This window comes from Eretmochelys imbricata, chromosome 3 (assembly GCF_965152235.1).
Source record: "Eretmochelys imbricata isolate rEreImb1 chromosome 3, rEreImb1.hap1, whole genome shotgun sequence".
NCBI classification, from domain to species: Eukaryota; Metazoa; Chordata; order Testudines; family Cheloniidae; genus Eretmochelys; species Eretmochelys imbricata.
Genome location: NC_135574.1, coordinates 39,864,311 through 39,879,901, shown reverse-complemented (window position 1 = coordinate 39,879,901; position 15,591 = coordinate 39,864,311). Strand labels below are relative to the sequence as shown.

Sequence of the window (15,591 nt, the reverse complement as noted above, 5' to 3'; positions counted from 1 at the left end):
GTGAGTAGGGGCAGGGGGAGAGCAAGGCCACACGCCCTGCCATGTGCAACTGCAGTAGGGCTGCTTAAATCAGAGCTTGACACATGGGAAAGGAAGGCAAAGAGAGCACAAAATGCATGCCTGATGCACTTGCCCTGACTCCCGTGGTACTGTGGAAGTATAACATTGTATAAGTATAACGTTGTATAAGGGGACATGCTGGATACATTATATATGAGGGGGCATGCCAAAACATGTTACAAAGTATCTGAGGGAGCACAGGTAGGGACAGTTAGCTTTTGAATGGAGAAGCAATTAAGATAGAGCCAGCACGTCTAAGAAGCAGGCATCAGAATGGAAGGTATGAAGGGCAATTAGTTAAGTTAACTGGAAGCTGTTAAAGGAGATTGTTAAGGGTGGCAGGTAATTGAAGATACATGAGTGGTCTCAGGGATCTCGAAGGGTGGTGACTAAAATCTTTTTCTTCTTTTGTCTGTAAGTTCTCTGTAACTTGTTCTCCAAAAAACTGTATAAATTAAAAGACACAAGCCCCACTCGGGGGGCTCACTTCTAAATGTATTAGCAGAGCAGCTTTGCTAATAAAACAGAGTGGTCTGATAAACTGTGAGTCTGAGTCAAACTTTGACAGTACATATATACACACACAGGTCAGTAGCAGGGCAAGCAAATGCCCCATCAAAATGGGTGAAATAATTTACCCCTCCTTTCTTTTTTCCCCCTCTCCAAAAGCAGGATGTAGGCGCTGGAGGAACTGAAACTGAGTCACCATTTCTTCTTGGGGCAACAGGTAGTTGCACCATCCCATCCTCTGGACTGAGTCTAAAGGCTCTCTTACCATTTATTCCCCCCCACCACCACATTATTCTCAATACGCTTATTGAATAAGAATCTAAGCCACAGTCGCAATGAAATTATTCCTCTAGTTAATGAATAGAAATTGTGATTACAGCATAAAATGCTTTTTTCCCCTGAATGTCCCACACTCGTTCATACCTTGTCATTTCCTAGAGGCACGAGACTTCATTCATAGTAAAATAATTTAGGCTTTTAAATAGTGCTGTGAGCCAGTTTAAATATTTAAAGAGAATCTTGTTCTGAATGAAATTATAATGGGTGTATGTATACTATGGTAGATGACTGTTTCCCCTCATGTCTTTCAAGTTGCGTAGTGCTAGTCACCACTAAGTGCCAAACTGTGCTCACTTTTCTGATGTAAGTTGTTCAATTGAAGTCAATAGGACTAATCCTATGAGTGAGATGAGCAGAATGTGTCCATAAAATGGGACTGATACTGCTAAGGACCTGGCAAGAGTACTACTACTGATGTCAATGGGACTAGTTATTATAAGTAAGGATAGAAGCATCTGGCACTACATTAGGGACCTGTGATGGGTTGTCACCCCTGGAGTGCAGTCTGAGAGCTGGGGGAACCACTGCACCCCTCTAAGATACACAGCTGGGTGGGGACACATCCAGCCTAACCCAGGCACCGTTATTATCCAACATGACAGCAGGTGGTGCTACCTGAGTGGAAACAACAAACACCAGCCAATTTCCCAGCTCCCCAGGCTCCTTCCCCCACCCCCGTGTATAAACCCAAAATTATACTGTCTTGCATTGTACAGGGAACTGTACAGCGTAAGCTCATAGTTTGCCTGCCTCTCAATGTGGAGTGGAAATGCAATAGGCCCTCTGAGCTAAGATTCCCAAACATTTCACTCCAAACTCACTGGTTTAGATCAAAACATAAAATAAGCTTATTAACTACAAAAGATAGATTTAAAGTGATTATAAGTGATAGCAAACAGATCAAAGCAGATTACCTAGCAAATAAACAAAAGCACAATCTAAGCTTAATATACTAGATTGGATATTAATAGCAGATTCTCGCCCTAAAAATGATACATGCAGGCTGCAGATTCTTAAGGGGCAAGCTGCACTTGCTTTACAGCTTGGAATCCCCAGGTCTTTCATACACAGGCTAGAAATCCCTTTAGCCTGGGTCCAGCACTTCCCTCAGTTCAGTTTTTGTTCCTCAGGTGTTTCCAGGAGTCGTTTTGTGTGGGGAGTGAAGATCCCCAGATGATGTCACTCCCTGCCTGATATAGTTTTAGTATATGGTGGGAACCCTTTGTTTCAAAGCTTGGTTCCCAGGTCAGTTTGTGGAAAAGTACTGACATCCCAAGATGGAGGGCAGCATCATGTGGCCTGGTCACATGTCCTTGTAGAGTCATAGCAGCCATTACTTACAGTAGTGGTGGGAAACCTGCAGGCCGCATGCAGCCCGTCAGGATAATCCACTGGCAGGCCACAAGACAATTTGTTTACATTGATCGTCCACAGTCATGGCTGCCTGCAGCTCCCAGTGGCTGTGATTCGCTGCAGGGACGTGCTGGCCACCGCTTCCCGCAGCTCCCACTGGCCAGGAATGGCGAACCACGGCCACTGGGAGCTGCGGTGGGCCATGCCTACAGACAAACAAAATCAGCAAAATGTCTCGTGGCCCACAATCAGATTACCCTGATGGGCCGCAGATTGCCTGGCTAGAGGGAATACTATTCCTTAAAAATAGCTTTATCATGGAAAAGGGAGCCCTTCCATCCTATCAGCCTGTTAAAGTAATAAAACCCCATTTCTCCAGGCAACATTATAATTATTTCGTTAGAATCCCACAGTAGGTTACCCTGAGGATAGAAGTGCCTTTTCCTGCCAAAACATTAAAATTGGATCAAAGGTTAGATAACTATCTCCAAACCTATTCTCCTCCTCTGCTCTGTAAAAATCTCTGCTTGACCAGGCATATATCATAACCCAAGAGTGTCACACTCTAGACAACAGCTTTCTGTGACTAAAACAAAATATGGTTTAAGTGACTAAAATACTCAGGCATGCTCATTAGGAAGAAGGCAATTTTAGCTATAGCTTGGTTTTATCTAAATGACCTTTGCATTTAAATAACCAATAGCAGTTTGTACTGCAAGCATGAGATGGTAGGGTGAGGTGGAAGGCAAAAGGGCATGTGAGAAATAGAAATAGAAATAATAGTGTTAGCATGTGCTATTGCTACCATTCTCATTACTTTTACATACAAATCATAGAATCATAGAATATCAGGGTTGGAAGGGACCTCAGGAGGTCATCTAGTCCAACCCCCTGCTCAAAGCAGGACCGATCCCCAATTAAATCATCCCAGCCAGGGCTTTGTCAAGCCTGACCTTAAAAACTTGTAAGGAAGGAGATTCCACCACCTCCCTAGGTAACGCATTCCAGTGTTTCACCACCCCCCTAGTGAAAAAGTTTTTTTCCTAATATCCAACCTAAATCTCCCCCACTGCAACTTGAGACCATTACTCCTTGTCCTGTCATCTTCTACCACTGAGAACAGTCTAGAGCCATCCTCTTTGGAACCACCTCTCAGGTAGTTGAAAGCAGCTATCAAATCCCCCCTCATTCTTCTCTTCTGCAGACTAAACAATCCCAGTTCCCTCAGCCTCTCCTCATAACTCATGTGTTCCAGTCCCCTAATCATTTTTATTGCCCTCCACTGGACTCTTTCCAATTTTTCCACATCCTTCTTGTAGTGCGGGGCCCAAAACTGGACACAGTACTTCAGATGAGGCCTTACCAGTGTCGAATAGAGGGGAACAATCACATCCCTCGATCTGCTGGCAATGCCCCTACTTATACATCCCAAAATGCCATTGGCCTTCTTGGCAACAAGGGCACACTGTTGACTCGTATCTAGCTTCTTGTCCACTGTAACCCCTAGGTCCTTTTCTGCAGAACTGCTGCCGAGCCATTTGGTCCCTAGTCTGTAGCGGTGCATTGGATTCTTCTGTCCTAAGTGCAGGACTCTGCACTTGTCCTTGTTGAACCTCACCAGATTTCTTTTGGCCCAATCCTCCAATTTGTCTAGGTCCCTCAGTATCCTATCCCTACCCTACAGCGTATCTACCTCTCCTCCCAGTTTAGTGTCATCTGGAAAGTTGCTGAGGGTGCAGTCCACATCATCCTCCAGATAATTTATGAAGATATTGAACAAAACCGGCCCCAGGACCGACCCTTGGGGCACTCCGCTTGATACCGGCTGCCAACTAGACACGGAGCCATTGATCACTACCTGTTGAGCCCGACAATCTAGCCAGCTTTCTATCCATCTTATCGTCCATTCATCCAGCCCATACTTCTTTAACTTGCTGGCAAGAATACTGTGGGAGACGGTGTCAAAAGCTTTGCTAAAGTCAAGGAACAACACGTCCACTGCTTTCCCTTCATCCACAGAACCAGTTGTCTCGTCATAGAAGGCAATTAGATTAGTCAGGCATGACTTGCCCTTGGTGAATCCATGCTGACTGTTCCTGATTACTTTTCTCTCCTCTAAGTGCTTCAGAATTGATCCTTGAGGATCTGCTCCATAATTTTTGCAGAGACTAAGGTGAGGCTGACTGGCCTGTAGTTCCCAGGATCCTCCTTCTTCCCTTTTTTAAAGATGGGTGGTACATTAACCTTTTTCCAGTTGTCTGGGACCTCCCCTGATCGCCATGAGTTTTCAAAGATAATGGCCAATGGCTCTGCTATCACATCCGCCAACTCCTTTAGCACTCTGAGATGCAGCGCATCCGGCCCCATGGACTTGTGCACATCCAGCTTTTCTAAATAGTCCCGAACCACTTTTTTCTCCATAGGGGCTGGTCACCTTCTCCCCATGCTGTGCTGCCCAGTGCAGTAGTCTGGGAGCTGACCTTGTTCGTGAAGACAGTGGCAAAAAAAGCATTGAGTACGTTAGCTTTTTCCACATCCTCAGTCACTAGGTTGCCTCCCTCATTCAGTAAGGGGCCACATTTTCCTTGACTTTCTTCTTCTTGCTAACATACCTGAAGAAACCCTTCTTGTTACTCTTAACATCTCTTGCTAGCTGCAACTCCAGGTGTGATTTGGCCTTCCTGATTTCACTCCTGCATGCCCGAGCAATATTTTTATACTCATCCCTAGTCATTTGTCCAATCTTCCACTTCTTGTAAGCTTCTTTTTTGTATTTAAGATCAGCAAGGATTTCACTGTTAAGCCAAGCAGGTCGCCTGCTATATTTACTATTCTTTCTACACATCGGGATGGTTTGTCCCTGTAACTTCAATAAGGATTCTTGAAAATACAGCCAGCTCTCCTGGACTCCTTTCCCCCTCATGTTATTCTCCCAGTGCCAACAAGACACTTTAAGCAGTCTTAAGATGCTTGTGTAGCATTCTTGTAAAATGTCCTGTCCTGGCTGCAGAGGATTGCAGCGTACAATTGCTGCCGCGAGCTAACATTTACTCCTTTAGCTCGGAATAGCCAGGGGGAATGCTGGCTATTCCAGGTTCAAAATTTCACTGATGACCCTTGAGGATGGGGGATTTACGTGCAGATGGCAGCTTGCACTTACAGCTGGAGGAAAGGGAAGCAACTCTTAATTGACTAGAGGGTTAAAAAAAGGATCTCAGAATACAGTGATTTACGTCTATTGTAAAGATGTTTCTACTTTTATTTATTACAATTATTTTTATTATCCCATAGTGTTCATAGGGAAAGTACTGAAGAGGCTCTTCGCTGCTACTCCCTCCACTTCTCATGTGCCTGTTCCAAGTGGAGAAGAGATGGTACTAAAAAATCCCACATCAAAACCACAGCAGAAGGATTCTGAGAATACTCAGGCTTCATCAAACTGTGCCAGTTCGGCAGGTAATGTAATCTGCTAATTACTGCAATGTGAAAATACTTGGGTTTTGGTCATTGTTTTTAAAGAGAAAAAAGTTATATATGAACGCATAGTGCAGAGCCTTGTCCTATGTATGCACTGAGCCCCAAATTTTAAACGCAAAATTACTTTTGGGTTTACCCATCAAGTTCCCTGCAGTGCATACCATTCGGCATCTTGATCAAACTAAATTTTTCACTGACAAAAAATCCTTTGTTAATGCAAAGTTAGAGTTGCCTGGTGGTATCGTGTGTCCTTCCAGAATGTCAAGTTCAGCAAGACTCAGAAGTCTGAGAGTTAAGGTATGCACCAGAGCAACCTTGATTTTTGTACATCCTGGTTTTCAGAATTCTGAGTTTTGTTGAACTTGAAATTCTGGAAAGGCACATGATTCTACCAGGCAACCTTAACTCTGCACTAAGAAAAGGATATTTTGTTAGCGAATTTCCTAACTTTTTTTTAAACATAAAAATGCTCTTTGTAGGAGTTCTTTATTTGGACAGCTGTAGTTATTACAGAGGTGTACGGTAAAGATGCTACTGTGACCCGCTAAAGGCCAAAGATGCAATGTGATTCCTAAGTGGTCTGTAGTTTACCCCGCAGTATGTTTTGTTATAATGTAATGGTTTGTACTTTGAAATGTTAGGAGTGTGGAGTGGCTGACAGGACAGGGAGAGAAACTGCGCATTGACTGTTACGGAATGCTGATAGACTTTCTGTTTTGGTTAAGCATGTGAGAGAACAGTGTGTGTGTCCTTCTCTACACAGAACCTTCCCCATATTTCCAGCTAACCCTCCCCTTCCTGTCTTGCAAATCATTATACTCTAGAAGCAAAGTTGTCCATTGCTGTTTGGTGCCCATTGCTGGTGCAAACAAATCATAGGCAGCACTTTTCTTTGCTACATAAGCTGAGCTGTACATTGAGCTGCTTCCCATAGAGAGAGGACTGTGCTGGACTGGCGGAGAGAGGAGGTGGTGGTGGCAGAGGCAGTGAAGGGATTAACATGCATCCAGGGTAATCATTGCTCTAGCTAGGCTCACCCACTTAATCTCCACTCCTGACCAGCCTGCCTGTCCACACCGGGAAGACATGTACCTCAACTTTGTATTTCCTTGGTTAGCCACTCTCCTCATTCTGGAATGCTACTAGGTGCCACTCTTCAGCCTAAACTCAGTGTCAGTTATGTTTTAGAATAATTATTCAGAACCCACACTTACCACAGCCCAGTTCTCCCCTTCCACTGCTTTTGCTGTCATCGCCTCAACTCCCCTCTCTCTGCCAGTCATGGTGGATAATCATGAGTTTCCAGTGCAACACTGTGGCTAAAAAGGCTGTGATCCTTCGATGTTGTAACAGGGTGGCCTTCCCCTTCAAAGGCTGGAGGCCTGGGGGCAGCCAGCCCTGTTTATTTACCCCGTGAACATGAATGAGGGTTATGCTGTACTCCACGAGCATGTAGTGTTAACTCATGAACTAGTGGTCTTCCAACTATGCTGTTCTTTGGACATGTGTACTTGTGCTTAAGTGACAAATTCAGCAAAAAAAAAAAAGTTTCAATTTAGTGTGACAAACATATTTTTCCTCTATCAAAAAGTATGTGGGTAAAATGTACCCCAAACATGTTGTACTGTTATCCTGTATTTTTAGTAGTTCTATATACACTTTTGCCTCTAAGAGAGTATCTTTTATTGTAATAGTGGTGACTGTCTTCCTCACTAGCAAGCTGTTTTTTAACATAAATGTAACTTGCATATGACCATTAATAAAGTATATGTGGGGTAATGTGGGTATGTTGCAATAACTCATGAACTAGTGGTCATCCAACTATGCTGTTTTAGGACATTGCATATACTAACTGATAATGAATTGCAGTGACGGTAGTTGCTGCATACAATTACAATAAGGTAGAAAGTTCTCCAAGGATGTATGAAAATTGCATATGGGCCCACGCTGAATGAGACTCCTGCTAGTTCTTTCAATTTCCTAGTTAAATAAGGTCTTGTTGTGTTTTTTTCATCATAAACATTAAAGAATTATTCTTCACTTCTGAATACACTTGCTGGACAGTCCCCCACAACATAATTGATGTAACTTTCTTTTTTTCTCAACACTGGATGAAGATTAATCAGATGAGGCTGAGAAGGGGACAGCTGTTGGCTATAAAGAGTTGTGGGGGGATGGAGGGAGTAATACAGAGAAGCTGCAGGAAAGAACCATCTACTGCTGTGGCCCTGCGGAAGACAGACTGGATGGGAAGTCCTAGGACTGAAGTAGTGGCTGGGTAGAAAGCCCTATCTGGAAGTTTTTTTTCCTTTGTGAGTTTGTGGTTGTTTAGCCTTTCCCTCCAGGCTCCAATTTTTATCTAAAGTATAATTTGGGTGTGGCTAATTCCCAAGTGAGTGAGATTGGTAGTGTACAGATGTATAAGCAGGGGAATCATGTATGAATAGGAGGTCTATATTAGCTCCCTTAGCAACTGCTCCTGGAAATCCAGTTCTGGTGTCTGCAATTCAAGGATATGGATGAGTTGGAGAGGGCTCAAAGGGCCGTGAGGTGGATTGGAAAACAAGCTCCTCAAGTCTCTCATTATAAGGCATAATCTACTTACCTTAACAAAGAGAAAGTTAAGGGGTGACTTGAACAGTGTCTGTAAGTACCTATATGGGCGAAAATATTAGATAACAGAGGGCTAGCAGACAAATGTATAACAAGATCCAGTGACTGGAAGTTGAAGTTGGACAAATTCAGACTAGAAATTAATATTAGCCAAGATGAGCAGGTATGGTGTCCTCTGTTTGACAGAAGCTGGAAATGGGCAATGGGATGGATCACTTGATGATTATCTGTTCTATTCATTCCCTCTGAATCACCTGGCATTGGTTGCTGTTGGAAGACGAGATACTGGGCTAGATGGACCTTTGGTCCGACCCAGTATGGCCGGTCTCATATTCTTAAATAAGGTGCAAACTTTTAACAGTGACGATAATTAAACATAGAAACAATGTAACAAGGGTATGGTGGATTCTCAATCAGTGGAAATCTTTAAATCAGGGTTGGATTTTTTTTTTTTGTAAAGGATGTGCTCTAATTCAAACAGTAATTAATTCAGTGAAGTCCTATGGCCTATATTATACAGGAGGTTGGACTGGATGATCACAATGGTCCCTTTTGGCCTTATAATGTGTGAAACTGTTTGCCGCTTACTGCTGACCCTCTATTCTCTCTCTCTCGCATGCACACACACACAAACTAGTCAGACTCCCTCACCACTGCTCCAACATTCTGTTCTCTTGCCACCCCAACCTAAAGCCTTCCACATCTCTGCTGCCTCCCGCATCATGGAATTCAGTCTCTGCAACAAGGCCTTCTTGCAGTGTGGAGGAGGAGGAGAACAGTGCTATAAAGGTGACTGAAATGGCTCCCCAGGCATTCAGATTTGTTAGTTGATCTCGGCCTAATTTTTTTTTTCTAGTCTCGATTAGGAACTTCCAAATAATATTTGGCACGGTCACTGACTAAAGTGTGCTTTATATCTTCAATGTCCTTTACAGATATTAACTACTATTTAAAAGAATCCTACAATGTTTGTGAGTAAATATCCTCATTCTCCAACTGGGTAAAACATGAGGCATATAGAAGTGATTTATCTCGCTTTGTCGATGGCAGAACTGTGATTAGAACTGAGGCGTTTTCTTATACCAGGCTGCAATTCAAAGCTAACACCTTCCAAAAAGATGTCTTGTTCCTATGTAAAATAGTAGGTAATTTCACATGGACACAAATCTGTCTCTTCTGAAGACTGTTGCTGTGTTTCCTTTAGACTTCATGCATGAACACAGGCTCTTTTTTTTAAAAATTACCTTCTCGTAGAATAAATGTTTCTCTCTAAAGCCTATGAATAAACTTCTCTGACTAGAGTTTCCTAAATGCGCAAGAAAAAAAGCCCAAAACACAACAATCCCCCTTTCTGGGAGTGCAAGCATTGATATTTTCCCACTTTATGACCAATAAATCCTAATAATGACTTGTTTCAGAGTAGCAGCCGTGTTAGTCTGTATTTGCAAAAAGAAAAGGAGTACTTGTTGCACCTTAGAGACGAACAAATTTATTTGAGCATAAGCTTTTGTGAGCTGCAGCTCACTTCATCGGATGCGTTCAGTGGAAAATACAGTGGGGAGATTTATATACACAGAGAAAATGAAACAATGGGTGTTACCATACACACTGTAAGGAGAGTGATCGCTTAAGATGAGCTAATACCAGCAGGAGAACGTCGGGGGGGTGGGGGGGGAATGGGACCTTTTGTAGTGATAATCAAGGTGGGCCATTTCCAGCAGTTGACAAGAACGTGTGAGGAACGGGGGGGGGGGGGGGGGGGAGGGGGAGGGGAGGGAGGAATAAACATGGGGAAATAGTTTTACTTTGAAAAGTCACTTGAAAAGTGACAATTCTTCAACAAAAAAACTTCAAAAACAGACTCCAACGAGAGACTGCTGAATTGGAATTAATTTGCAAACTGGATACAATTAACTTAGGCTTGAATAGAGACTGGGAGTGGATGTCTCATTACACAAAGTAAAACTATTTCCCCATGTTTATTCCTCCCTCCCCTCCCCCCCCCCCCCCCCCCCCCCCCGTTCCTCACACGTTCTTGTCAACTGCTGGAAATGGCCCACCTTGATTATCACTACAAAAGGTCCCATTCCCCCCCCACCCCCCCGACGTTCTCCTGCTGGTATTAGCTCATCTTAAGCGATCACTCTCCTTACAGTGTGTATGGTAACACCCATTGTTTCATTTTCTCTGTGTATATAAATCTCCCCACTGTATTTTCCACTGAATGCATCTGATGAAGTGAGCTGTAGCTCACTTCAAGCTTATGCTCAAATAAATTTGTTAGTCTCTAAGATGCCACAAGTACTCCTTTTCTTTTTAATAATGACTTGATAGTTGGAATTCTGATAGGGATAAATATCAGTGCTCGTGTTTTGTTGCATTATCACTATAAAGATAAACAAAGAACACTAGCACAGTAAGAGCCCTATTTTTGGAAAGATGCAAAAATAGGAACTCATTGTAAAAGACTGTTTTAGTTTTTAAAAACACTCAGGCAGCACCTGCCTAACTGTTAAAAAAACACTTTTCATAATGTATGGTTTTAAATAGGATACAATTTAAAATTTGTTTTAATTCTCCCAAAAGTGACAAACTGGTAGTACTGCGTAGTATTAGTCATGTGTTGCTGCAAAAGTTCTGGGACGAAAGCTCAGGAAAAAGCCCAAAATAATTGAGAACTTCAGAGAAATCCATGTCCTTTGTGGCGGATGACTTGGAGAGTAGATATCATTCACAAGCTCAATCTAGTCATTATTCCCTTTAGGAAAAGAAAGCTGTTTGGCACTGGAACTAGAAGTTCACTTCTGAATCTAAGAAACACTTGTATCCTTCTCTGCCTTTCTAGGGGGTTCTATTTTTTCCTATTTCTTAGGTCTACCCAGGAAACTAGTATTTTGCCTTTGGTAGCTATCTTTTGGTCTTGAAGGTGCTTATATCCCTACCTGTCTAGAACATTGTACAACTTTTTCAAATTCAAAATTGGTCATGGTAAAATCTTCACTCTTTGACAACGGTCATATAGGCTGAAATGATCGGAAAACTGAACCGTGCTGATATTAGTCCCCTTCAAGTACAGACAGAAAGACAGAATTGTTCTCCATCAAGCTTCCCAAAGTGTTTTCAAATGCCATATTAAATAACATGTTGCAAAACCTGTATCACATCAAAGAAATGCCTGGCAACATGAAGTTTATTAGGAAACTTGTTTCATATGGGCACGAGAGACTCACTTTAATAGACTGCATTAAAACTTTACACCTCCTGGCTGATGGAAGTAATGTTCTTGGCTTCTGACTTTTGTTAAGGCCTGACCTAGCTATAGCAAGGATAAATATTGGGAAAGATGGTTTCTCTTGAAATCTGCAAAGCTGGAACCTGATGGGTGGGGGTTTTTGTCTTTAGAGCTCCAGTCCTGTGGTGGAGGGGCTTTGTAAGTAAGTAGATAGACTATAAAGTAGGCTTGCTCACTTTTGACAGCATATTTCTAAGGGCGTCTTAGAATCATGTTCTCTCTTACAATTGTCTACACTTTCTCACTTGATCTGCACAACAGCCTCATTTGGGATTTGGTACCGATTGATTCTGAGAGGTGCTGAGCAGCAGACCTGTGCTGAGGAAGAAGCTGAAAAATAATTACTCTAAGAACAAGATCTGTAGTGTTCAATTATTCTCTTCTCTGCAAAGCCCACCATCCCACTTGGCTTTTTCTTTTTCTTCACCACTGAGTAAGGGAACAGAAGTGGTTTAAGGTCCTGCAGAAACAAGTCACTTGAATTCTTTTGTCTTTTCAAGTCTGAAGCAGCACTAATGGGGAAGGGAAGCAAACATAACAAATATTATTTAAGTTTAATTAAACAGCTTACGGTGTAGCATACAAGAACTGCATGTAATACTGTATAATTGACCAAAGTACAATTAAAACTCTTGAGAGTATAAACTTCATTCATGATGAATTTCCGAGAGTGAAACAGGCTGAATAAATTCTTTTATATGAGGAACTCCTGTTTCTTCTTTGAGTAGTGTCCCTGTGGGTGCTCCACTTCAGGTGTCAGTGCGTCACTGTGCCACAGATCAGAGATTTTTCAGTAGCAGTGCTCAATCAGGGTGCACGTGCGTGGCAGTCCTCTCACGGTGCCATTGGTGCCTCATGTAGGTTGCACACACCCTGACCCTTCAGTTCCTTCTCAACTGTCCTCAGCTGCAGACGGAGCCTAGTGGCAGTGCTGCTTTTTTTGTTTTTTCTCTCTAGAAATAATTAGATTTGTTTAATTAATTAGTTACCATTTTACCCAAAACCACATGGGAACTCACAAGAGGCCATTCTACACACACTCGATGTCAGACGAGCCATAACATTTTATTTAGACAGAACCAAACCGTTCCAGAAATCCCCAAGACTTTATTTCCACAACAGAACACTCCAAGGGCTGAACGCTATATCAACCAGAGACTATCTAAATGTATCCAACTTTGCTATTGACTGCGCAACAAGGAACCCCCACTGGGGATCTGATCCCACTGTACGCATGACATGGCCACATCTATAGCCTTCCTGAACAATGTCCCTCTAATAGATATATGCAGGGCTACCACATGGGCCTGAGAGCACACCTTTGGAAAACATGATGCCATCACTCAGTGCTCTGTCAGATACTATACTAGGCCTTACCATGCTTTCTGCAACAACACGCATGACACCAAAGCTCCTACCATCCACAGTAGGGCACTGCTCTACAGACACCTGAAGTGGAGCACACACTGGGACGCTACTCGAAGAAGAAGAGGAAGTTGCTCAAGCTTGTGCAGTAACAAGGGTTCTTCGAGATGTGTGTCTCTGTGAGTGCTCCACTACCCACCCTCTTCCCCTCTACTTCAGAATTCGTTCGAGCTCTGCAGTAGAGAAGGAACTAAAGGGTCAGGGTCATGTGTGTGCTACATGAGGTGCCAACGGCACCACGAGGTGACTACTCTGCACACGTGTCCCAGCTGAGCAGTGCTACTGAAAATCTCCAATCTGCGGCGCAGGGACACTCCGACACGTGAAGTGGAGCATCCACAGGGAGACACATCTCGAAGAACCCTTGTTACTGCACAAGGTGAGTAACTTCCTCTTTTATTCAGTGTCAATAGATTATTTTTTTCTAACCCTCCCCCCCCCCTCCCCGGCCACTCCTTAATTTTGACTTATGCAAAATTGTGCTATGTAGGGATACCAGTGCTTTCAAAAGCCTTTTCAGCCTTAATATCAGAACAGGACCTGCACATTTGCTGCCTTTGAGTCTGTCTCTTCTGTAACAGAATATGTTACAGTTTCAGGATAACTGGCCCTCTGACCGCCTGTTGTGTTAATTCTTTGGGCTCATGTATTCCATCTAAATTAAAGATGATAACAGAACCCTGTCACTGTCAAACAACAGCTTTAAACAAGATTCGGTACACAGAGACCTCAGCCTGCATAGTACCATAGAAAACACACCATTAAAAATAGTTTAAACGTTTTATTAAAGATAGAGAAAAGAAGGGGAAAACAGTTCAAGCATTTGAAATGTAAAGTATTAAATAAGGCTTTCATTTTAACAACTCGTTTGTTCCCTGAAAAAAGCCCTTTGTTTGACTGGTTTCAGAGTAACAGCCGTGTTAGTCTGTATTCGCAAAAAGAAAAGGAGTACTTTGTGGCACCTTAGAGACTAACCAATTGATTTGAGCATGAGCTTTCGTGAGCTACAGCTCACTTCATTGGATGCATACCGTGGAAACTGCAGCAGACTTTATATACATACAGAGATCATAAAACAATACCTCCTCCCACCCCACTGTCCTGCTGGTAATAGCTTATCTAAAGTGATCATCAAGTTGGGCCATTTCCAGCACAAATCCAGGTTTTCTCACCCTCCACCCCCCCCACACACAAACTCACTCTCCTGCTGGTAATAGCCAATCCAAAGTGACAACTCTCTACACAATGTGCATGATAATCAAGTTGGGCCATTTCCTGCACAAATCCAGGTTCTCTCACCCCTCACTCCCCTCCAAAAAACACACACACAAACTCACTATCCTGCTGGTAATAGCTCATCCAAAGTGACCACTCTCCAAGTTTAAATCCAAGTTTAATCAGAACGTCTGGGGGCGGGTAGGAAAAAACAAGGGGAAATAGGCTACCTTGCATAATGATTTAGCCACTCCCAGTCTCTATTTAAGCCTAAATTAATAGTATCCAATTTGCAAATGAATTCCAATTCAGCAGTTTCTCGCTGGAGTCTGGATTTGAAGTTTTTTTGTTTTAAGATAGCGACCTTCATGTCTGTGATTGCGTGACCAGAGAGATTGAAGTGTTCTCCGACCAACTGGACCTTACACCTGGGACATTTTTTCAAGAGACTGGGGAGATGAGTTGGTAGAAGCCTAGCCTCTAGTCATCTTTGTTTTCATTAGATATGTTGGAGTATCTGATGGATGAGTCATTGAAAGCCTTCTAGGTTAGCGTCTTTTTATTTCCATTTCTTAAAACTAGTCAGTTATCTTAATTGTCCAATTAGAGCTCATTCCACTGGTGGCTGCTCTTCAGAGGCAAAACCATGGCATTTGGGGTCAAATTTAACATTGTGTCCTCTCATTGTGTCCTCTCACAAGTGCCTGCCTCCTCTACCCTCCCCCACAATACAAAACCATTATTTGAAGTTAGTAGGATTGCTTAAGGTGTAAATCTGTGTTGAATTTGGCATACTATACATTGTGTTTTCCCAAAATATGTCTTACTATCACTGTTGCACTTAACAGGAACTAATTGCTATACTGATTATTTGTCAATTATCCAAAGTAAGGAAGGATATTAGAAGAAAATTCAGTTTAAAAACTAAATCTTTGAGCAAACTTGTACTTTGTATAGGGTTATGGATAACTTTTTTTTTTTTTCCTGTGAATGTTCCAGGAAAAAGTCTCAGTAATGATATAATCAGTTAATCACTGAAGGTAATTAACAAATTGCAGCATAGACGTGGCCTTTTGGATTTGAAGCTGCTGCATTCTATAAAAATTACATTGATTGACAGAGGGTTCTATTATTAGACTTTTGGAAGGAACATTCAACCAATGAGATCTACAGTTCTGGCTGAAATATTTGGCAAAGTGCTAACTTACTTATAAAGCCATATTGGAAATATCACTATGTGCTCTCCCAATATGTCTGAAATCTGTAGACATCTGACAGAAAAAATAATGCTGAACACAAAATATAAT

General features: G+C 42.4%; 1 protein-coding gene across 5 annotated transcripts in view; it reads left to right on the top strand.

Moving 5' to 3' along the window:
* ERICH1 (glutamate rich 1) overlaps window positions 1-15,591 on the top strand; it is a 106,739-nt gene that overhangs the window by 17,695 nt on the left and 73,453 nt on the right. For all 5 annotated transcript variants that reach the window (XM_077812608.1, XM_077812609.1, XM_077812606.1 and 2 more), the window contains one exon: window positions 5,554-5,718. In XM_077812608.1, the coding sequence (XP_077668734.1) occupies window positions 5,554-5,718 (165 nt within the window). The remainder of the gene's footprint in view (window positions 1-5,553; window positions 5,719-15,591) is intronic.